The sequence below is a fragment of the Tyto alba genome, unplaced genomic scaffold (assembly GCF_018691265.1).
Source record: "Tyto alba isolate M040663 unplaced genomic scaffold, T.alba_DEE_v4.0 Super-Scaffold_22, whole genome shotgun sequence".
In the NCBI taxonomy this organism is placed as follows: domain Eukaryota; kingdom Metazoa; phylum Chordata; class Aves; order Strigiformes; family Tytonidae; genus Tyto; species Tyto alba.
Genome location: NW_024881296.1, coordinates 29816786 through 29841950, shown reverse-complemented (window position 1 = coordinate 29841950; position 25165 = coordinate 29816786). Strand labels below are relative to the sequence as shown.

At 40.4% G+C, this 25165-nt stretch overlaps 1 protein-coding gene across 1 annotated transcript in view; it reads right to left on the bottom strand.

The window, feature by feature from the left end:
- Positions 1 to 25165, bottom strand: part of SGK1 (serum/glucocorticoid regulated kinase 1) — an 81001-nt gene that overhangs the window by 42122 nt on the left and 13714 nt on the right. Inside the window, exon 2 of the mRNA XM_032983194.2 lies at positions 11869 to 12084. Coding sequence (XP_032839085.1) covers positions 11869 to 12084 — 216 coding nt within the window. The remainder of the gene's footprint in view (positions 1 to 11868; positions 12085 to 25165) is intronic.

The following is a 25165-nucleotide window of genomic DNA, read 5'->3' as shown; positions in this document are numbered from 1 at the left end:
CCATAGCTGTAAGATGACAAAGGGGCCAGAATTTGCCACCACAAGCAAGCCTAGGAGGACAAGAAAGAGTCAGATCTGTTGGTAAAGTATCTTCTGAATTGGGTGTGAAACATCCCTCCAAATGCAGAGGCAAAGGCCTGCACTGAAACCATGGGCGTGGGCGGTAACTAGCTCTGGAAATGGCCAGTTTGCAGTTGGGTTTCATGTCCCAGCTGTGCCTGTAATGCAGGATCCTACAAGAGGCACATTGTGAAGGAGGAACTAACTACCTGAGCATAACAATCTTTTATGGTGTATCCATGTCTTCCAGGGATTAATTCCCAGTTACTTATTTTCAAAGAGTCCTCTCAAAACTGTAAAGTGTGGAAAGCATTAAGTAGCTCTTATCAGGGTGGAAAGTTACTCTGCAGTTCATATGTGAAGGGATATCCTGAATGTGCAATGTGTCAACAGCCATATAACCTGTGGTAAGAACTTTGCTTGCTGCACTGTTATGTCAGCCCCATTTCGCAGGGCTTTCAGAAGTGGATATGGTAACAAAACTCTGGTCTTCTTGCATGTGGAGTATGCATGCAGTTTCTGCTCTGGAGATCACATTGATTGACACAGTATTGGCAGAAATTATTTTCAATTTCCTCTTCAGGACTAAATTGCATTGGTCAAAGTCACTGATTTTGAAATTCTCCCTCCCCCCTCCTGCCCCCTGCCCAGTCCCCACCCATACAGTTGCTATATTTATCTGACAGGAATATGAACCAAAAGAAGGCAGTGAAAACTAGGTATAACTAAATAACTTCACTGTAGAAGGGATGCTCCCTTTTCATAGTATTGCCTTGTGCACTCCTAGAGAAGGGATGATACAGAGAGAGTATTTCATTTTAAAATTTGTCATCCCTGAAGGTCACTGCTGACTAGCTTCAGTTCCATCTTTTAAAAAGTGGCTATTATGAGACTTAATGAGCAAGAGTTCCTAGAGGCACTACCAGCTCCGACTGCTCCAGTTTCTGAGATCCTGGCTTGAGGTCCTACACAGCTCCTGGGCACAAGGGGTGTTTCTTACCTTTTACAATGTTTTTAAAGAGTAGCTTGGGGTGTCCAAAAGCTGCAGTGCTGGTCACTTCTGACACTTAGCCAGTATCAATGTACACAATCAAACCAAATATTTATATAAAATGTTACTTTGACACATTAGGAACATAATGAGGATAGTTTACTGACACACTGAGTTTAAAAAAGAAAGCCATTTTCAGAGACAGCGGGATCTGAAAACCTTGTAGCATTTCGGTGATGTATGGCAATATGAAAGCAAGGCTAACCAGAAAAACTCCTGACTTTCAATTCTGACAAAAACAACTAGTGATTGAAGTAAGGTACACAGATTTCTGAAATTCTTCCAGTTATAGTAATCGGATTTTAAAGATACTTTTCAGATATATGATATTTATCTTGACAGAGTCTTACTCAACCATTTCATTGTTTCATGCATTTCCCTTTGGTGCTTTGAAAAGAAAGCAAGTTTGTTCTTTTCATCTGTAGCCATTCCCTCAGTAGCTGTCATTTATTATGTAGAAAAAAGGATTGTGTTGTACTTCTGTATGCATTTGGCTTTGCGTGCAGCTATATTTTTCTTTCAGTAGATGTATCTTGGGGCTTGGGGAATTGTTTTGATGAAAGGGCTGCTTTTTAAGCCAAAATATCTTTATCTCTCAAAGAGCCTCAGTTCCTGTGGGCTAGATTTAAAAAAAAAAAAAAAAAAAAAAAAAAGAAAACCTTAAGAAACTAAATGTCATTATATTAATAATGCCAGCTTTTAGACATCTGTTTTCTAGGGTACAACTTGTAACTGTAGGTATATAGGTACCTCCACAAGTACCTCTTTAGCAGCTCTAGATGCTTCATCCTTACTGACAATAGAGGGGGAAATCTGTTATCGTTAGCTATCTAACTCCTTCCTTTTAACAGTGGATTTTGAAAAGCATCTCAAGGGTATCAATCCCTGTTTTTATCTAATAGCTCAGGCCTGACAACAAATGCTCCAGTTGTGACAGGTCTTGTTTTAATGCCTTTCCAACCTAGAGAAATCAAATCTGTTTCTCCTGCTTTACATGAGGCTGCCTGAAATAGAGTTGCATACCTGATGGTAAAACTTGGCCACTCAAGAATCAGAGGCAGATCAGAACTGGGAAGCAGAAAGGAGCTGTAGGTTTCCTTCTCAGCTGTAACAGTATGTCATCCAGCAACTCCTTAACACAGAGATAAACCTTGCAGCAGTGAACAGAGCCCAGGAATCATCTAACCTGGAAGGCTGTTCAGGCAGGCTACCCAGGGTTTAGGCAGGTTACTGGGCTTTGTGTGTGCTCTTACAGAGAGATGCAGCTGCAAAAGAAACATTCACAGTATGCTCCAATTTCACCTAAACAAGCTTATTACTGAGTAGTAGTTAGAAGATGATTTAGGAGTGGGGAGGTGTTTGGTTTCCTCACCTGCCAGATTTGAAAAGCTATTTAAATTTCAGTCTCTGCTTTCCTCAGAATTCCACTTCAGGCTTTCAGCAATAATACCGAAAGATACCCACGTTTAGCAGATCGTTTTATTATCTTTCAAGGGCAAGAGTGGATCCTGTGGCATTTTCTTGAAGACAATTGTTGCATGCTAATCCTTCTTCATAGTTTAGAGAAACACATCTGGCCCCTCTTTGTGTTTTCTACTTGCTTGCTCAGCAGTATTCTGTAGCACCTAATTCTGTATCTACAAAGTACAAGACTTAAGTATTTAACTGTAGGCAGTGGATTCTGCTCCAGAAGGCAAGCATTGTCATCAGGTAGTATCACACCCCTCTTAAAATGTTTACTGGTTTTATCACATTTGTAGTTTGTTTGTTACTGTTTGTTTTTTTTGTTGACTTTTTAGGTTTCTTTTCTTTTTTTTTTTTTTTTTTTTTTTTTTTTTTCATTTGCAAAGAGAAAAAAGTTCTTTGTTGCATAGAAAAGCAAAACCCACATGGTTTCACATGACAGCTCACTGCTAAGGATTTCTTAATTAGAAGAGTTTGGATTAATTTTCAGTTCCTTAAAACTGATCATTCATAATCTATAGAAGTCCCATGGTCCTGACTCCCCCTTCTTCAAGACTTTATAGATGTCAGATGGGATTACTCTTCCACCTAAAGTCCTCTATCACGAAAATGTGATACTTTTTTTCCTCCGAAATGAATTCCCCAATTTATGCAAAACTAGCAAGGGATGTTAAAACCAGTGCTGCCTTTGCTAGTAAGGCTCCAAAATAGTTTTAAAAGAGTGTAACTGTTATGAGTTGGTTTTTCTGGTTTTAATGTTAATATGATGTGTTACAATATAGGCCATAGAAACTCTGTGCAGCTGCACTGCTACTTTGGAAATAATTATCTTTCCATTAATGCAAATGGTCAAAAAAAGTTGACTTATCATGCATCTCAAATCCAGAGAGTGCATTACAGAAACTCTTTTAGAACATCCTGTGCTGACTGTTCAGAGGGGGAAAAAGATTTCACAAAATGGATAGACTATAACTGGATACAGAGCAAGTACACTGTATTAAGATAGGAGACACTGAGGGGTGCTGGGATCTGGGAATTGCATTAAATTACCTTAAATGAGCAGCATGCACTATATTAACTAATATAATAGGATTTACAGAGTGCATTACTTTATTATGGAGTTCTTAGGCAATTATAACCTCTTTGTGCAAATAAGAAGATTCTACATAAAAGGTTATCTGGAAGTTCTAGGCAGAAAAATAGTGATACTTATTTATAAACTGCAAAGGAATGTGATAGCTATAACACTACCACTAAGATGAGAACAAAATTACTCACTGTGTTATTTGTACTGACCAAGACACTTGGGATGTCTTGTGATATCTGTGGCTTCTTGGGATGGACAGACTGGTGTATATAGACTACCCAGAGGACAAAACAAGTTTTTCTTTATGGATCATGTTTTTGGGTCAGAAATGCATTTCTTTAGAGAGAAATGACAAGACTTCTGCTGATCCTCAAAAGCACAGTCTAGACAGACCATGAAATGACCCTTGATGGAAAGGAGGGGACACAAATTGCCCAGGAGAGGAACTCGTTGGAGGGTCAAGTCAAGGATGCTTCAGCTCACCCCTCTGCTCCAAGCAGTCCTGCTGGTGGCATGGCCCTGGCCCCAGCCAGGTGGCAGAGGTGGCCCTTCAGCTGCCCCTGCCTTCTGCACCCCCCTTGTTTTTGTGCAACCCTGGAACCCCTGACCTTGTTATAGCATGACTTATTGCTCCCTTGGTGGATGGGCTTGATTTGATTTTGAGTCATATTCAATTATTTTACAGACCTAGTCTTTAGCGGTCTGCATGTGGTCCTATGCATGCATTTGTGAGTTGTTTTATCTTCAGTGCTGTTACTCTTTAAGAGAGGAGTATTAATTGCCTGTCAGATTGTTTTTATGACCTTGTCACACAATGCAACAGACTCCTTTATTTATCTACTATGAAGCACTGAATTATCTTCAAAATGAGCTGAAGCAATGATTACAAGATGGACAATAAACAGATTAAAATCAAACTCCAATAGAGGAGAGCAACTCCAGTTGTCCCTGTTAAATATAACCTTTGAAGACCACATCGATGTAGCACAGTGTTAGGCTGCAAAAAGTGTGTTCTTTTCAAACAAAGTGCTTTTTGACTGGTTTCGTTCACCTTCTTCTTTGGCACCAGGTACTAAATATTACCAGAAGAAGGATTCTGGAGAAACAGGCAACATTGTTCCATTCTAGTAAGCAAATCTCTTGACCTTATGTATCTGACCACTTGCTAGTCAGAAAAGAGCCTTGTCTGTCCTGCATGGCAGGACAAAACTAAACAGAAATTTAGTCTACTGTGTCTGGTTCAAATTCCTCACACTCACTGTACTGCATACTTGCTGTTTATTACCACCAGTGGAGAAATGAATACTTTTCTCTGATCTTTATGACTGTCAGCAAAGTCATTTGGATCTCTGAGTGGAAAAGGTGCTAGATAAACACCATATGAAAAACATTTTTTTTTTTTTTTTTTTTTAAAAAAGAGAGAGAGAAAGAGATGTCATTTCCAGCCCAGGTATTACGGAAATCCTGTGGAAAGTACAATAAATCATTTTCCAGCTGCAGATGTCCTCAGGGAATACCCTTGACAATTAGTTTCTTTAAAATAGGAGATATTTTAATTATTTTCAGTAGTGCTGTGCCAGTATTCAAAAAGGAGGAGAGCATAGGTTTAGTTTTTGATATTGACTTGTCCAATTAATTTACTAAATGTATGGCACTTGAACAGGCCTGTGATGGATGTACAAATGACTGAGTGCCTCACTACATATTTGTAAAGCAGATGATTGATGTATCACATCATTTCTTTGAGTCATGGAACTGATTTATATGCTCTGTGCTATATAGACATTCACTTTGTCAGTTGGTACCGTAAAAACCCCCACAGGCAATTGTCTGCTATTCAGTCTTTGCCATTCACTGAAATTACACATAATTTTAGCCTGTGCATTTGCAAACTGTGCTTTGCCATTTCCATTTGAAAACGCTTTTGTGTTAAACATTTTTGACTCGTCTAAATAAATATTATCCATAATAACCCTATATCAATCCATTATAAAACCATGAAAGTACGTACTGCATTTAGATTTAATCCCTGAAACAAAGCCTGCTCCCACCTCACTCGCATGTTGCTTTCACAGCTGATTCTCACAGCTGCTGAGAAATCTGAGCAACAGAGAAATCTAAGATTGCTTTTCATCTTGCTAAAGCTATAGGATCTGCAATAAAATCACATTTGAGTCACTGGTCTTTGGATATACACACGATCAAATTCCTAAAGTACAGACACCTACTGGCAGACACAGAAACCTGTGCTTATGGGTGGAGATACATATTCAAATATGCTCAATTCTAAATTCCATCAAAAACCCATTAGTGACACATTTATACCAATAGCTAAAAGAGCTTTAGTGCAGTCAGCTAGAAACAACTATTTAGGAAATAGCTGTAAGCTATGCTGGTGAAAGTGAGTTTTCCATTTGAGACTGTCAGCATGAAGGATTAAGCTACAACTTTGACTTCTGACAATCCAGAAAATATAGACTCTGCATCCAGAAGTTGCTGAATTGAGAGAAATACAAAATACCTTCTTTACTCTTATAATTGCTCATATTGAACTACTTGCTTCTCTAAAACTCTCTTTCTTTTTCAGACAGTGCTATAATACATTTCTGGAGCAGAATATGATGACTAGGTTTAATTGTATTTGAAAAATAGTCAAACAGAAGCTATGGAGTTCCAGTGGTTGTGGATTCTCAAGTTAAATTACATGTAGTATACAAATATTTTCTTTACTAGTTTTAACATCTTTTTCCTTTGGATTATGTTGGAAGTATCCTTTTCAATACAATTTGGAGCATTGAAAACAGCATTGCCCAACAGAATATCTCTCTGTATGTCACTCTCACAGTTTCCAAACTCGGTGGGATAAACCCCTATTCTCCAGTCTTAGGAGGCGTAGAAAAATATACTCTGAAATCTGGAGTAACCAAGTGTAAAGGCAAGAACATCCTACACATGAATATATGAAGCTGTAAATAAGTTTGACTCTTCTGTTTTGACAGACAGTTCCAGATCTCTGTAACTCTTATGTTTAAAGTCTGCTTATAATGTTCAGTCTTTTATACCATATACAAGATTTTCTTATTATATCGATGCTATATGTTAGCTTAAATGGAAACTTTAGAATTGTTTTACATTTTTGCTCTCCAGACCTATCCCTACTATTTCATTGTTGCAAGGAAGCTGGCAAATAAAGGGCCGTATTTTTTCTGTAATGGGTTTAAGAATATGATTATTTTCTTACTAGCAGTTTTTCCTTGTTGCAAGAAGGGACAGAAGGGAAACCAAAACTCATTGAGATGACCTTCTTAAATGTGTCCTGAATCCCCGTATGGGGAGATTCCAGCATGCACAAGATTACAAGGTTTCTCACACCAAATGTCAACCTGAGCTGTAGGCTCATTTGACCACTGGCCTCTTTGTCCTTTGCTCCTTGGTGATCTCTTCTCAAAGGATCCTATTTATAGGGACTCTACCAGCCACTTCAAAGTGGATCTCATTATATAGAGGAAGGGAAAGAATAATACAGATTGGCCTGCAAGGCCTTTCCCAAGCATTTGTTGCCCTCATATTGCTGGTCTGTCCTCCTCCACACTAGATATATTTATTTTGCTTCCCTCCCCATATGCCTCCATAGGGGAAGAAATAAATTCAGTGAATGCAGGGCCATAGTCCTCAAAAGAGACTATGTAGAGGGTCTGCTTTGCTGGTTGTGGGATTGACCTCCTGAGCTACCCTGAGCTGAGGTCTTCAGTAAACTACTCTCTGTGGCACCCAAGGCTGCCTTCTGGAATAATCACAGTTAATTTAAGACCTTGCAGTGTGTACTGAGCAGTTTTAATTATTCCATCAGAGTGTATTACTGTGTTTCTGTCTTTATCAAGTGTAATGTGCCATCAAGTTGTTAATTTGCCTAGGTTTATTAGAGGCTCTCACAGTCCTCTCCAGATTAGATTTCACTGAACAATTCTGTTACCCAAGCTTCTTTGTTTTCACCTGCTTTTCTTTTCCAGATTATGTTTTATTGCAGCACTTTTCCTATATATTGGTTCCAGAAGTAATTGTCCCATACTGGGATTTCAGGACTTTCATGTCCTCTATTGTGTGTGTGCATATGTTTGTGTATTAACATATGTGGATCATTATATGTAGGATGGATTTTTATCTAAAATGTGAGAAAAGCATCTTTCCCTAAAAGTCTCAATCATATCTGTCACTGAACTCTAGAGAAAGCTAGTCAAATATTTATTTTCTTGTCTCCACATGTTCCTCATCCTTTAAAAGGCATTTATTTTTATGATGCCTCTTTGCACAACATATTTCACCTGAAACATATTCTTGCCCCATTTCAAATGCAGGTTTTTAGAACCTGTACGCTATTTATAGGAGACATTCATAAGTAGAACTATCTCAAATAATTACAAAACTTTTGGCTTGGGTACATTTTTTTTCAGCATTCCTCATCTCTGAAGTAAGACTTGAAACATGATAAAGTGCTGAAATCTGACTGAAATCAAGAGCTCTCTTATACACAGGGGCTTTGAATGGTTTTTAATAGCAAAATAAATTAATGCTATTGATCTAATAGCATGAACAAAAAGTGGTTTTGAGAGTAATTTACTTCCAATAAGCTGCAAAGGACCTGTCCAAAAAGGTGGCAACACTGAATTCCCTGCAGCCCTAAGCAAGACTTTCCTGATGCTCCTTCACAATAAAGACCAGGCATGGAGGTACCCGGGCAGGTGGAGGAAGACGGGACAACTCCCTCAGCAGCCTTCATCTCTTTTCCACCACCAGCCCCACAGCAGTTCCAAGAGAGGATGAAGAGACCAGAACCTTCTGCCAGGACCACCATATCACACCTGATGTGGAGACAGACCCCTCCTGAGGCTGGTGGGGCTCAGCACCCTTGAGCCCCCCTGTCATGCAGTGGTGGCTGCGCCTGACACACAGAGATGCTCCCGGCAACTTAAAGTCCTGTTGCTCAAGTGGGATAAACACATTAGTTTGCTCTTTCTCTCCTCTTGTCCCTTAGCTAGGGACAGTGTGGGGGTTTTGTTTAGCTTTGGAAAGAAAAGGCAGCTCTAAACATTCAGGGCTTTGGTCTACTAGATAGACATGTGTCCACAGTGCCTCAGGACAAACGCCAGCTGATAGATAGGACAGCAGGAGCTTTTTTAGACAAAGAGGAAAGAACAGAACAAGCCTTGAACCTAGCTGTTGGCTCTGTTTGAAAAAAAAAAAAAAAAAAAAAGATATTTTGAACTCACTAACACGGTCTGTTATCCTTTGCTTATTTAGATAAAGGTCTGAAACAAGGGCATAACAATGCAGTGTAAGTGGCATATACAGATCATGAAGAGTATGAAGGATTTTGTGTGTGAACATGAGTATGATTTACCTCTTAGCTTGGTAAACCCTCACCTCAGAGATTTAAATCACACCCAGTTTTCACCATGTTCCCCTTTCCCTATTCAGTAGACTGCTAAGCAGCTCTAAAAGGTGGTTTGTCCGCTCGTTCAAAACCAGCTTATTTACACAGGGTATTCATTGTACAGCGCAGTAATTTATTTTGAAAGGAATTTTACCCTTCTCATCAAGCCGGTAAGTTTTACGCAACCCAAAGTATGTAGACAGACATGGAAAAGTGAGGAATGGTTATTGTAAATCATTAACCTGGCAGTGGTCCGAAGCCCTTGGGGCTTCAGCTGTTACACTGGTAGAGCAGATATAAGCTTCCATAGAACTAATCCATGTTGGTTACAAAACCCATTAATATACATATGCAAGTCAGTCTTGTGAAAATTAGCATGGTTTTCTGGCAATGCTTGAAAATTATCTAGCCCACTATATACAATGTGGAAAAATGTCATAAAAATAGAGAAATAATACACTACCATGCAAATAATAGAAGAGACTTAGTAGGGGTTACATCAGTAATCATTTATAAACTCCAACTGACACATGCCTTAATAGAAAAACGTTGGAGGAGGAAATGAAAGCATATAATAAGAAAAAAATCTTATTATTTAAAATACTTTCAGTTTCAATATAATCTTATTTATGTTAGTCAATTTTTGAAGACTCCACTACATAATTACCATCACAGTAAACAAGCAGTAATGATTTTTCCCCCTGGTTTTGTGTTGGAAATAAGAAAAGAAATACAGACACACATTCCCTTGGGTGATGTGGTTTAATCAGGTTGGTTTTTATAAGGCCTTTTTCAAAGTGATCAGAATAGCCTCAAACATGTCAGAGAAAGCTTGTTGCCTAGAACAAGCCTTTAATAATATTTCACAGATGATTTCTTTGTGAATTAATTTGCCCTTGAGCAAAAGGACAGGGTCAGTAGGACCCTTGTACATGTTGGTGTTGGGCATAGCAGAAAGGAACTATAATCACTGAACCAGTACCTGGTCACAGGATTGAAATCAACAGAGAAGGAAGAGTAATGGGAAAAAGAGACAAGAATTAGCCAGGAGAGACAACTGGCACATCTCAAGATCCCTGCTAGCTTAATAGAGACCATGTTCTCTTCTCCTTGAAATATGGACTGTCTCTGTTCAAGTTCATTGGTTTAAAGTGAAGGGAGTTATTTCACATTTATGCAGCTTGTGCCATTTGTGACCCCTGAACAGAATCTCACCCAGCAACTCTCTTTAAACCTGGAAAAGGTCAGACATGGAACTCCTTCAGCCTTTATTATTAAAAGCTTCCTGCCTGGTCTTACTGTAGAGAAAGAGGCAATGACCTTACATTTAATCACATCAAAGAGTCTGTGCTTTAACTTACTTAAAAGACTCCTTATGCAGGATAGCTTTATCCAAGGAGTCTTTCGCCAGACGACATTATTTTTAAAGCACCGTGCAAAATATCCCTTTTTGCTGCAGACTCTAGCTGCTGAGTGAGCAGCCTCTCCATTGCCTGCAGTAAGGAGACTGAGAGAGGTCTGGAGGAATCTGCACTCAGCCAAATCTATCCCATATGCATGTAAAACCTAATGGAAATCAGTCGTGAGGCCCTACAGCTGTATAGGAGGAGTACATGTGATTTAAGGCAAGGCAAAGGATTTGCAGAATCCTCCATCTTCGGTACTTTAATTTTTTAATTCTTCAGCCTGAGCAAAGTTAATCTTCTTAATGAAGCAAAATGGAGGAGTAATTAGCTCCTCTGCTTGTGCATATGTTTCACTAAAATGCCTTTACTGAGTTTCTGGAGTGCATAGGACTTGCATTTTTACCTGCTGCTTGAATTTCCCTGTTTAAAACTGCAGCAGATGTAGCATGAAAAAATGTTTCTGCTGTGAGCTGCGTGCTAAGTGTCTGATAAATGCCTTGTCACATTTGCTCTGCTTTGTACTTGGAAAGATTCTTATTTGTTTGCTTTTATGTTTCTACAACTCTCTCCTTTTCCTTGTGCACCGTTTCCAGGCAGGGATGGTTCTGTCAGGGATGATGGGCTCTGAGCAAAACTTGCTGTTCAGCGTTTGGCTTTTCTCCGCAGGGATTAGGTGGAGCTGAATGATGAATGAAAGGTCTGAAGTCTGCCTCAGAAAAGCCCCTTCTTGACCATTTTGTCTCAGCCCTTACAGCTTTGCCACTTTCACATCTGCATGCAACTGCCCAGCACTGCACTCAGAATGATATTGTCATTTATAATATACCAGCTTGACTCGAGGCAAACCAGAGTTTGCCTTTGCCTTCCCCTTAAAAGACCCACTGAATTGTTCACCTCCTGATTGGAAAAACTCCCTGAGCTGAATTCTTATTTGTAAAGAGAAAGATTGATATGATGGGAAGGCAGGAAAGGGGGAGGGAAGAAGGGTGGTTTTGTAATTGTGAGACAGAAGGGAAAAAATTGACAAGTGCTGATCCTTTTCATTATTTTGGAAGGATAACGTCACCTCTCTGTACCTCAGTTTCTGTAAAACAGGGAAATACTACTTAGTGTTACTACTAATCTGTTAAAATATTGAGAGACTACATCAAAGCACTTTTATGAAGAAGCCTTTGTTTCTCATGCTGACTGTGGGTATCAAAGTTCAAGGTAGAAAGCAGAGCCCAGATGTGCACAACAGCCTTGGTCAGCAGAGTTTCAGATTTCGGAGAATCCTCTCTCTCCGAGGGAAGGACAATCTCCTAAATACAGACCTGTTGTCAGTGTGAAACATGTAAACAAAGTTTGGGGGGAGGAAAGAGTGGCTTACTTTGCTGCTTCTCTGGCTCTCCCAGGAGCAGGACTCGGCCTCCTGAGGAGCGATCCCTCGCTGGAAAGGGTGGTCACTCAGGCAGGTCTGGCACAGTGGAGGCTCAAGCTCCGAATCCCCTGGAGGTAAATGCATCACAGTGGACCCCGGGTATTTGAGGCTGGCATGTGGGTGCTTTTCAACACTGACCATCGGGCTCTTAATCCACCTTCGTACCTGTCAACATAGAAAGAGGTTATGGACTCTCTTTTCTTTGTGGCAGCAGCTGGGATGACACAGCAGGGTTTCTGATGCTGATAAAGGCACAGATTGCGGAAAATAATCAGATACCATACAGGGTCAGGATCAATTTTCTATAGGAGAAAGTACAAGGCCATGTCAGGGTGCATGTCTGAACACACACCATAGCCAGGCTCTTTATGTTGAGAATCATTTGCTGCTTTGTTCAGGTCTGCCATAAGTTTATCTACAATATAAAGTTTTCAGGTTTTATAAAGATATTAAAATATACGGTAGACTGCTAAGAAGAGAAAGACAATTACCCAAAGCAAGTACTCCTAGCCTAGAGAGCTCAATTCCCCCTGTGGAGAGAAAGCAGGCTGTTTTTGCAGGTATACAGCTGTAATAATGTAAGCTTTCTGCAGTCTTTTTTCAGCAGCAGTATCTTTTGTTTCATCTCTGACTTCATATACTACCTCAGCCTTTCGAGTGCCTCCTGTCACTACATTCAGGAGTCAGTTTCTCATGTTGACCTGCCCCGAATTTTGACCCTGACTCCTCTAATCTGCCTTTCCCTGCCTTCTCCTTGTCTCTACAGCTCCCTGGCTAGGACCTGCTGCACTACAGCAGGAAGGACACTATTTACAAGCCTGATATGCTGTGCTGGCAGGGCACGATGTCTGCCTTGTGCACTCTGTTTGCTCTTCCTTTCAATTTGTGTCTGTTTTCTGCCATGTGAATCAAAAGGATTGGATTTTCTAACACAGTAAGTGAGGAGTCAGAGACCTTTCTGAGCTCTTTTTCCAAGTCATTTTGTACCGTGAAAGCAAAAGATACCACTATATAAGCTGTGCTATATTTGCACTCAATCTGATCAAAACTGTCTCATTTGAATGTGAAGGATAGATAGGGACATACCAAGATATGTTTTACCAGCACAGAGGGGGAAGGCTGAGACAGCCGGAGCTGACAGCCCAACCAGCCTCAAATTGACAGGAGGCAACCTCGGGAGCACAGCGCTCATCTCCCCCCGCTTCTGCAGAGGGAAGCCAGAAAAAGCACTTGGCCTCAGCATCGCCATGCTTCATTAAGAGATGATATCTGCCATTAGAGGATGCTTTACATCAGGAAAACAAACATTTTATGTTATATTAGTCATGAGCACAATGCCAAGTGTTTGATTAGCAGTGGCAGTCTATATCGCAGCAACTGGTTACCAGGATCACTTATGATAAACAAACAGAATGAAACATATCTAACCAGCCTGCTGCTGGTGACTCCTCTGTGAGCGATACACCCACAGTTGCCCTGCTGTGCTGACCTACCGGAAATCTCAAGGTTAGGAAAATTTCTCTTTCCTCTCTATGGAAACCAAGCAAATAGATGTCCTTCTGTGGGCAAATGAGCCACTTCCCACAGCATTCCTCATTTGCATTTTTTAGCAACATCGGTTTGTGTGGATGATATTATCCCCTACTTCCATGTTCTGGAGCATCCCTACAGCATCATGGATGCAGTAGCTGTCAGGTGCCATGTCTGCATGCTTTTGTAGCAAATTTTGCAGAATTGAAATCCAAGTGCTTCAAGTTCTGTGGAATCATTTTTCCAGCATGTTAAAACCAATGTATGGCTTTTATTGAACTTCTCTGGTTTTATAATTCATAAACTCCCTACTAGTGCAGAGAGATTGTTGGCTCACCACTTTCCTTATCCAGATCTTTTTAGCTTCAGGTTGGTGGGTTGAAGTTGTAGGGGGAGGGATTATTTTTTTCAGATTTAATTTCAATAAACATATTTTGAAACTGATCTTTTGAATCTGGCAGATTTTAAGCAAAGTTTTTGCCAAGCATAATTGGTTCTATGATTGTTAAGCACATCATTAAATATATTACTCTCCCCAAGTAAATTCATGGTTGTGTGTCTTGATCTAATTCCAGAACTTGGTATGTTGAAAAGAATAATTATATTCCTGGTCAAAAAACCATGCTTGATTTTCCAGTGTAGCTTTATTATGGGAAGCATACAAAGTATTTAATGTGTTTCTGAGAGGAGTAGATGACTGTTCATTCCGTCCTTTTTAAGTTAAGGGTGGTGATCAGTTAAGTGTTTTCTGATCTGGTTCTGCCTTTCTTCCTTGACGTCCTGAATCTTCAGTCATATCTTTATGGGTGGACATGGTGTGCAGGAGTGTGAAGGAAAGCAGAGAGGGGCCTGGGCTGCAGAGAGCTGCAGGTTGAGTTTTTCTTAAAAATTCAAGGGACATGGCCAAGTCTTTTGCTCTAGTCTGCTTGACTGCATACAGCATCAACTCAGGCAGGAATTCATATGAAAATCTGGGTTTGAGGTTTCATTAAGACCCAATGATGTTTGGTTTTATGATTTCAAATTCAGGGCACTTGCAGTGACACAGTTAATCAATAATTTCTATTGTAGCTTAACCTGTTGTTTCACTGTCTTGTGATTCCATTTACAGATCTCTAGCCTGCCTGTGTATTAAGAAGCATTCAAAATGTGACCTGGATACTCCTGATACAGCAAAATCTGTCTGTATCAAATGATCTTGTAGCTGTACCTTTTAATGGCAATGAAATATACATTCAGCAGCATCATGATCACAAATTAAAAATGACCCACCAGTGCTTTAACTTGTGTGAATGGTAATGATGAGATAAAATAACAGGGCGTGCATTTTAAGAAGCTGCACACACCCAAGTGTTGGTGGCACCTCCTGGCTCTAGCATCAGCAGGTGGTCCCTGAGTTCAGGGTGAATCCTAAAAAAATTTTCTTACTACTGTTTATTCCAGGCTGACTCCTGGTTTTAACTCAGATACACACCTTTTTCTCTGATTTAGTTTTTCACTGCTTAAATATGTTGGATTAAGCTGATTTGTTCACATGATGGGTCCATATTATTTATACATTACAGTGTGTACTGAGAGATGAAAAAGAAGTGTGATTATGAACATCGGTCTGATCATATTATTGTTCTGTTTAATGCAACGTGGTTTTTAGGAAACTAAGGTGGGAAAATTTCAGGAGCATCCAGCTTTCACATTGAATGGATTAGCAGGATTTTTTTTTTTTTTTTAAATGGTTGGAGCCAGTTCAAATAGGTTAGCACACCCATGGTTCCAATGTACTGGCAGAGAAGGTTTAAAGCAATTCTAGTTTTCCTTCGTTGGATAGGACAAAGTTCAGGTTCATGTGCAATCCAGCCACGTCTGCTCAATCCAGGATGCCGTGCTGACTCAGTGAAATACACATAACATTTCAATAAACTTAACTGAGTCACTCTGAAAAGTAATATATAATCTACAAGCGTTAATAGAAACCTGAGACCTGCATAGCTAAGCCCAGGGAAGTTGTTTTTCTTCCCTCGGAAGCCTTCGCCCCTGAGCGAGGCGCCGGGCCAGGGCTGGGTGCCGCCTGCCCGCGCCCAGGGCTGCCCGGCGGCCGCTCGAGGGCAGCCAGGCAGGCCTGCCACCGCCACGCGTGCCGGCGCGCCGCGCCGGGAGACGGCGTGCCTCGGCTCTTCGGAACCTGCCTACACGGGTGTGTTAATGTCCGCTGGCCCGAGCACGAATTAGGGAAGTACACAGTCAACCCTTGTGTGGACCGCTTGGTTCAGAACTAAGACGGGCTTAATTCGTTCTGTAGCCACTTCCTTCATTTAACGAAGTTTAAATTTCAGGCTTTATTCTGAATTGAAAGGTCCACGAGGACTTTGAACTCATGTAACTAATCTCCTTCAATTTCACATCTTCAGCTATCTCAAACTAATGTCCCTCAGTATCCTCCTTCAGACAAACTCTACATTTGCCTTCTGAAATTCGTACATAATGCAGAGTAACATGCACAGAGGAGTGTGGTGATTGTTGCCAATAATCTGAGTGGAAAATGAAATTCTTCACCACTGACTTTCAACATGTATGCCTATCTAAAAGCATTGAAAATATTGATTTGAAACTGGAAGAATGAATTGGCAGCACCTTCATAGCAGTGAGGCCCAGAGCCGACTTCTGAAGAAAAACAGTTTCTCTGGGTTTAGCTATGCAGGTCTCAGGTTTCTATTGACGTTTGTAGATTATATATTACTTTTCAGAGTGACTCAGTTAAGTTTATTGAAATGTTATGTGTATATATTAGTCATTGAATTGTGAGTCTACACTATAAGTTTTTGTCCAGCTTTAACCTTAATAGACTTCAAAGATTTTTGCGCGTTTAATATTTACATTTATGCTAGACAAATGCCTTAGATCTATAGCTCTGTTTGACTTGGGCTATCTTAAATGTCACTAAAGATTTCAAAGTGCAAAGTTTCATTTCTTTTAAATTCACTTCCAGTAAAAAAACCTCCCACACTGCATTACAAAAAAAAAAAAAAAGAAAAACAATTTTGAAGAAATGCCTCACAGTTTCTTCCCTGACTGACAAAGACACATTAACAAGAAGCAGATGATAGTTTGTTATTTAAGGCATCGTATGATGCTCAAATACCACAGTGCTAGGTGCATTATTCTTCATTGCAATGTAAGGAGTATTTGATTATTCAAATACATTATTTTTTTATTCTTACCATGATATCCATCTACTAGTAAATAAACTACTGCCTTGTCCTAGTTGCGGGAAGCAATTCTGTTCTGAACTGCTTCTGAAGATTTCTGTACTTTCATTTCCAAAGCAAGGCTCTTTAAGGTTCCCAGGCAACTTTGCCCACTGTCACAGAATATAAACAGCTGACTCTTTAAGTGTATCTGAAGTTATCCAAATAAGACTAAGCAGAACAGAAAGAGCTCTCAATTTCTCTTGCCCCATCATGATTATAGTTTATAGTTTCTTTTTCTCATCAACTCACATTCGCTAGAAATTGCTTCTATCACATGCCTGTTGTGGAGCGCCCAACAGTTTCCGGTTAAGCTCTAACTGCATTTATGAGATTCACTGTTCCCACACTAATTCTTTGAAGGTGCAACCTCGTGGGCCAGTGGTGGTGGACTTGAGTCTGCTTGGCTGGTGGTGTGAGCTGAGCAGCTGCCTGTCAGACGTGAGGAAGTAGCTGCACGTCAGCATCCCGCCATGCTCAGTGTCTCTTGTTGCTGTCTATGCCATCTGTCCATGCAGATAGGCTTGAGATTTGTCAGATACTGCCTTGCTGCTATTAGCTAGAAGTTGATTCAAAATGTTTCAGGGAACCCTTGCCTTGTCTTTGGAGAGAAAAAGATTCAGAGCCAGAAAAAGATAGTTTACCAAAATTATCTGTGAAACATGATCAGCTTTAATATATCTACTAACCTGAATAATTTCTGAAAAGAAAGAGTTTTGAAGATGTCAAAACAACTCATTTCAACTTTTCCAAATACAAAAGTTTCACATTTTCAAGTCAAATGACGTGTTATTTTTTTTGGCCTTAAGATAGAACAATTTGTTTGGAACAAATGCAGTCAACTTCACATTCACAGACTTTCATAGCTGGGAATAAACTTAAGTATATCTCTCTGCTCTGTCTTATTTTAGAATGTTTTTGTACTTTTGGTTTTTTTGGACCACCAAAGGACCTTTGCAGCTAGTCAAAGTTGTTTGGTATTTCTTCTATTTCTTGCAGTGACTACAAAAAAATGTGATTAAAATTTTCCTCTTTCTTTCAAGGTAAGTGAGTTCGAAGGAGTGTTGTACACCCTTCTAGAATGTAGCCATCTGTCACTAATCCTAAACTAAATTGAAATGTGACTGTTCTTAGAGAACAACTTTAAAGACCCTTTTCCCAAGCATGGCCTATAATATTGCTGAAAGGTGCACAAGTATTTTTTTTTTTAAAGGCTCTTTATTTTCTGTCTCTTGTTTGTTCTACTTTCTTTGTTTGCTTTATTTTCTAAAAACATGATATCCAACAGTGATAATCACTCAGAGTAGAAAATTGCCAGATGTGATTAAATGAGATTTGCCAAGTTCCAGGGTTTTTTTCCACTCCTGGCTTTCCCTCTTATGTAATAACAAACAGATACAGCTTTTCATTTCATATGGCTCAGTTGTCAATGGCATCAGTCGACTCAGCATATTTTATACTTTAATCAGGTATTCATAAGCCAGTCCCCATCACTGCAATCATGAGCAACATTTTCCATGAGAGAAACACCAGTCTGTTGTCTGGGGCCGCTACTGAAGCAGATGTGGCTTTTGCTGGGGGAAGCAGGTGCCAATGGCACCAGTGACCACCCTGCAGTGTCCTCTCTGGCTTTGGAGACTCTGGAATGCCCAGTACTTCTCAGGTCACCGACAAGGTTGTTTGCTGGCTTCCCAGCTGAAGGCTTGATTCTCAAGAGTGCTGAATACACTGGAAAGGAAAAAGCACCTTATGCAGGGACTGAACATCTTGCAGGATTAGGTCCTTTGTGGATGTGAGAGTCACTTTACTGCACTACGTCCCAGCGCCTGGTGCAGACTATTGGTTTTAGTAGGATTTAGCAATACAGGACGAAGATACATATTCTGGAGCAGTAAATATTAATGTGGAGGAAGGGGGGGCATAAGTTTGTAGACAAATTTGAAAGGCCACTTTGTAGTAAAATTGCAAACATTTGCTGAGGACCGAGTGTAACCGGAATGCTGGGATGGCTTAAGGAAATCTGCTTGGAGGTCCAGTATTGTCAGCCCGTTCTCAGTGAAACATCATACCCATCAGCAAAACAGTATTGAATTTAATCTGACAGTCTGTTCAACTATATGCTCTGTATGGCGGCATTTTCTTCCTCAGAAACTTTGGACAGGCTTTTTTCCTATTTTTGTAGGGGATTGCAATATACCACTCTGTGTGCCTGAACTCTTCTGTACTTAAATTTCCATTCTTCATGAATGTTCCTGTTTGCATCAGTTCATGGGTTTTTACGGTTGTCAGTCAGCTCCTATTTACTCTACATGTTGCACTGCAAAGTCTCTGGATATTCATTTCTCTACCAGACGGTATCAAATGCCTTGACTGTGATCTAGGTCAGTACGTGTGCATGTGTTTTAGTTCTGCCTCCCAGTGATATCATATGTACTTTTCTCCTTCTCTGATTGCAGTTCATCCGATCCCTTCTTTCCTTTTCCTGGTGTTATCCAATTGCAGCTCGGACCAGGATTTGAATTTTCATCCATTATGTAAACCCTAGGTGGACACGGAGCTCTTGGAAGCATGTCCCCCGAAACCTTGAGGGCGACTGTCAGGAAACCTATTTAAATTACAATTAGGGAGATTACGGAATGAAAAGCTCCATTGTTCAAACTGTATACAGTCATCTACTTAAATGGAAAGTGGTAAATGAGAGACAGGCTGATTAATGCCCAGACTGAGATATATCACTACTCTCTAGCTGGCTTCGACATTTAATTTGTCATGTCCCATGGGAAGTGCAGCACAGCAAAAGAATCAGTTTGTCAAATCACCTCAAGCTATTTTTTTCCTCTCCAGAGCCCCAAGACACATCATTTTGTTGATTAATAATCACATTTTATTTTAAAAAGGAAAGTGAAGGACACCTCACTGCTTAGTCATCATTTGCTGCTTTCTCTGCAAGCTGAGAAGCTGCTTACTAAAAAGCAGGCTGAGGCCAAGTAACAGAGCACATTGTTTCCACCCAAACCTAGATGAATGTGGCCTGGATTCACAGAGTTCAGCCCTCCAGATATGCAAGGTTGCCTGCATGTGAGGGAGATCTGGGGAAGGATGAAGCTGGGGGTGGAGTGGTACAGGGAATGATTATGTTGTTTACAGGACACCCAGTACACTTCAGTCATGGTCATCAGGTATTGCAAGACGAGGAAATGCAATTCTGTCTGTAACATGACTCGGGAAAGTGGTGCCAGTTCTCTGGGGTTTGGTTTGTCCTCCCATCTTTTGCTGTTTCACCATAAATTCTTTAACAAATCTTTGAGGAGAACTCCACGTTTGTGGTTGCCTGTGAGTGTGACTTTAATAACACCACAAAGAATAGCACGTGAGGATGTATGTGATGGTCTTAACCTGATGCCTTTCATGGTATTCCTGGCATCTAGCAATTGCTGGAACCATAAGGGCTGGATTAGAGGACTGATCTATTAATTTTCAGTTTGGTTTTGTTTATTTATTTATTTATGTGGAATGTGCAATAATTTTCTACAATCTCCATCTGCCTCCAGCTAGATGGATTTATACCATACGACCATTGGATAAACTGATCTGTTGTGAATGTCCATCATTCTACCAAACTCAACACATGCTTCCCTTTCCTCCCATGGAAACCAGTGCACTGGGAGGAGGATGCAGTTGTCCCAACATGACAAGGGCTGGGGCATGCATCTGAGTCTGAGGGCTGGGAAGTGTTTGTGGGTCCCCCAGACCCAAGTACACCCCCGGTACATGTTGAGGATTTCACCTGTTCTGTGCCACACCTCTGCTCGGGTTCATTGTGTTGTGGTGAGCATCTCAGGGCTTTTGTCAAGGTTTTTAATCAGTACCTATTGCTATTTGCAGACACATGCTTTGCTACACCGAAGTATTTCACTCGCCATAACAGCATCTGGCAGAAATCAAAAGCATCTAGGAAGAAACATAAGAAATGCTTCTGTATTTGTTGTTGTCATCCATTGCAGTGTTAACACCTGAAGTAAATAAGGCAGATTTTTATGATCTTAAGCGTGAATGACATGTCTCCAGGCCACAGCAGCAAATCAGCAAAGTAGAGATTCTTAAAAAATATGTCAGCATGTGACCATAGTCAGGCATCAATCCCAAAAGATAATGAGTACTAAAATGACTTGAGGAATTTGGGATCCTCTAAACATGTGTTTAAATATTCTTGCTGAATAAGTTGCATCCATGTAAGTCAAGGCATGAAGAGCAGAAGAAAACCTAGGCACAGCTGTAATGCCAATAATGAGCGTTAATGAGCACAAAGAAAACTGCCTGGCTGATTTTCCTATTCCACTCAATGGGAAAGCTCTTGCCAACTCCAGTGGTGCAGGAGAAAGTCTATAAAATCCACGTCTCACATGGATATCTAAATTAGCTTTTGCTGTGTCATCTTATTGACTGGCTGATTTGTTTGAAATGTGGCACCGAAAATTCTAAACAACTGAACAGGCACCACTTAGGGTTTGCCTCTCTTCCTTCCTCATATGTTGTCTTGATAACAATTGTTAGTCTCATGGGGTTCTTTTCTCTGTGAATAAATAAATAACTGATGTGTTGGAATCAGGTAAGAGCTCTTGGATCAATTGTAAGCACTGATGACACTTGTTTCTACAGGAGATGATACAATAGATTCATTGTCCAAGCTGGCATATAAACACCCTCTCTCTGCGTATTATGTCAAAGAGGAAAACAAAACAAAATGGGTTTTATTGTGTATGTGCGAGTCTAATCTTTCCAGGCTACCAAGTTAAAAATGCTTTTCATCTAGATCAAATAAAACCAACATGAACAATACCATGTCAAATCCTATCCAAATAGTCTGAGGCTGCTCACTCATACCTTCTCTGTCCTCTATTTTGTGTGAGCAAAGCTAATTGTCAGTAAACCTAGGCAATGTTTATTTTAACTCTTGCTCTGATAAACACCACATCCCACATCTATCAGTCAAAGCCTGAAAGCAGTCTGCAGGATACTATGAGCTTCTGAGACAGATACAGGAGACAGAGAATACAGGTTCAGATATGGATGGGCTGCAAAGGTAGCTGGATGAAAAAAAGTCCAAGCAAAACAAAGATACCTCACTGTACTTTTTCTCTCTTAAATATATCCTTCCCGTTTTCTGATGCAATAATTATTTTGCATCCTTCAGTAGTCTGAGCTGAAATACCTCAGCATTATAAAGGTTTACTGCAGTACAAGAATAATGGCTGCAGTGGCAGAACACAATGGATGGCTGGATATAGCACCAAAGTCCCGTTCAGTAGTCATCCTTAGCTATTCAGTCAAAAGCTTCAGTTCCAAGCAGTGAAGCACATCCTGCACAGCCTGAAATTAATAACTTTCTTACTCCTAATTTGATCCTGATACTGCACTTCACTAATCTCCTTTTGATTTGGCAGAAGGTGATCCCTGTAATTTGTTATAAGATGTTGCACAGCATCTGAAATTTTTATCGACCTTTAAGGCAGCCAGGACTATTAGATGAGCTGATTCAAGGTGCCCACTCCTTCTGGCCCTGAAAGACAGACATGCCAAAGCATTCACAGAGCTGCAGGACAGACCACGTACCGCAGAAATATTCCTGGAACAGCTCCAGGTGGGAGCTGACAGTGGTTTTCCACAGGTCAGCTCCTCTGCAAGGTGAGGCTGGGCTGGGACCTGGCAGCAGGGATTTGGGCAGCCCGTGTGGGCCCACTTGCAGTGTGGCATGTCAGTGCTGGGGGGAGGCGGGCACAGCCCGGGCAGGAGCCCTGCTCGAGCGCTCAGGATGCTCTGGGGTGCTCCTCTCACTCAGCAGACCTCTGGGTAACACAGACAAGGGAAATGCCTTTGTTCTTCCACTCCCAAGTCAAAGGAGACATGCGTGCTCAAAGGCACGTCTTCCAGGAAAATATCTGCCATTTCCCTTCATAGCTTTTTCTAGTCGCCAATTTGCCTTTGCTGTTGAGTTGCTGAGAATACAGTTTGAGGGGAAACAGAAAGTCTCAACCACTCAGATTAGCCGTAATTTAAATGGCATCCCAGCTGAGACGCTGTGCATAGCAGTGTGCAAGGCACCAATACATTTTAATCAAGTTTTAAAAGATTATTTTATTCTGAGCCACACAAGAACTTATGTCTTAAACCACAAGCTTCAGTGGGGATTTAGAATAGGAGAAGGTTCTATAGTTCAAGTACTTTGACAAATTAATCCAGTGCCAAATGTGACCAATTCTTTTAAGATCTTTCATTGATTTTTCATCTTAATTTTTCCCAGCAAGTATGATAAAAATGAACTTATGGGGAGCGGCACCACTTGGTACCTACCCTGCAAGTATAGGAAAACATATAGTCCTAAATAATTGAAAAGAAAACATTCATCTTCCTGTAGCAATTGCACAGAGTGAAAGTAAAACTCCTTAATACAAGAGACTCTTATGAGGATAACATTTGTCTGTTAATGACTCAAAACTTTCTGTGCATTATATTCTTTTTAGACACGTAATGAAAACTAGCTCAGTCTATCTGAAAGGTGGACCTAACATTTATATCATTTAGTGATTCCAAAGCTCCAAGCGACATTTATTTATAGTCCCATGAGGAGAAAACTATTATTTTCTAGTTACATTTCAGTCTACTCTGAAATTTATTTGAATTTTGACCAAGCTTCCCCTCACTCTGTGGAGACTAGATGCCTCATCCACTTGAGGAATAGCTCTTAGCGTCCTCCTTGGAGAGCGGGAAATGACTCAATGCTTCAAAAACAAAACAGCAAACACAAGATGAACTAACAAAAGTGAAACCCCATCCCACTGCAATTTCATCACCTATAAAACTGCAGCTGTTTCAATTTGTGAAACCAAGCAATTTTTCCTGCACCTGTCAAACCTGCTTGGCATTTCAATAAATTGTTCCATGTGTTGGTTTTGCTCATGTTTTAACATAGCTTGAGACATATGGTCTTAAAAAGGGATAAGTACAGACAAAAAGTAGAGTTAATCAGAGTAAAGTCACATTTTCAAACTGCCACTCATAAACAGTCATTCATATGTATAAAAGAAATAAAAGTTCTTCAGAGAAAAATGTAGTAACAGATGCAAACCAGACACACTCAAGAAGTATGAAACAAGGGAGGCTTTCTTTCTGCCATTTACATTATTTCCCTTTTTAGCTTAGTATTTTTCCAGGGGCACGCTCACACACACAAGAAACTTATTGCCCAGCACTTTTATTCCTTGTGGTCTTCACTTTATTACAAGACGACAGCAATAAAGATCTTTGTTTTAGAAACACAGGCTTAAGTGTAAGTCACCAATACTGACTTTATCAGCTTGAGGGCTGGAGTCTCCCACATATGTGAAGGTTGTTGGTTTTGGGAAGCCTATGACTGAAGCAGCTTGTTTTGAGTCTCTTATTCCACATGCTTGGTTGTGTGTGGGTTTTCTTTTGCCTAATTCTTGCCAAAAAAAAATATTCTGAAGTCATTTCGGGTAAAAGCCATTGGAAGCTAACACATTTTTCCTCTGAGCAAGCCAACAAATTTTGAGGGTTCGAGGCTGATCTGGTTAAACAGTAACTATGACATCAGAGAAAAGTATCTACAGTTGAAAAAAATACCCTGCAGGTAGGAGGATCTACATGGTTTCAGTTTGATGTGTAAATCCTTTTACAGGGCTCCTACTCACTGATGTAAATTACTGTGTCAAAGAGTAAGTAAAATAGAGAAAGAGGTACCACCTTTCTTAAAGAGTTAGATTAATTTAAAGCAAACAGAAATTGAAGAAGGGAAGTAAAAGGAGGAAATGACTGAGACAGACAAGTTAGCCAGGTTTTTAAATGGACTGAATAGTTTTTCTAGTAATGTGACCATGAAATAAGGGAAATCAGACCACAGCTTAACGTTGTGGACTTGGCTAGGGACTCCTTTGCTAAAGACAACATTTTCAGAAGCAGCAAATGCACCAGACTCTTGCTTCCTTCCAGTCCCTGCACCACGCTCCACTCACTGGCTGTGTGGACAGCCTGGGTGCACGGCACACCTTGCCTTCAGTTAACCTGCTGGGGCAAGGGGGCTAATTTTAAGGTGGCATACCTACACTGGAGAAACCCAACATGGGTGTCTGGAACCCATATTAATGCACAGATATGCAAAGATATTTGGGTGCTGTTGGGGTTTTCCAAAGCTCACACAAGTTCCTCCAAGAGCTTCATAAATTGCAATTCTAGGCTGGACTCTAGCTTGCGATGAAGAAGAAGCAATCTCTCCCTTCATCTCTGTATGGGCCTATTCATTGCACAGGCTACTAAATGGGGAAGTGGGTTAGGCCTTGGAGAGAAAAAGGAGAGAAGTATCATGAGCAGAAGAAATTTGGTGAAAAGAAGAAGATTTATTTATATATTTAACTTATGGAGCACTGCCAGCGTGCTTGGAACTATACAGAAAGAGAACC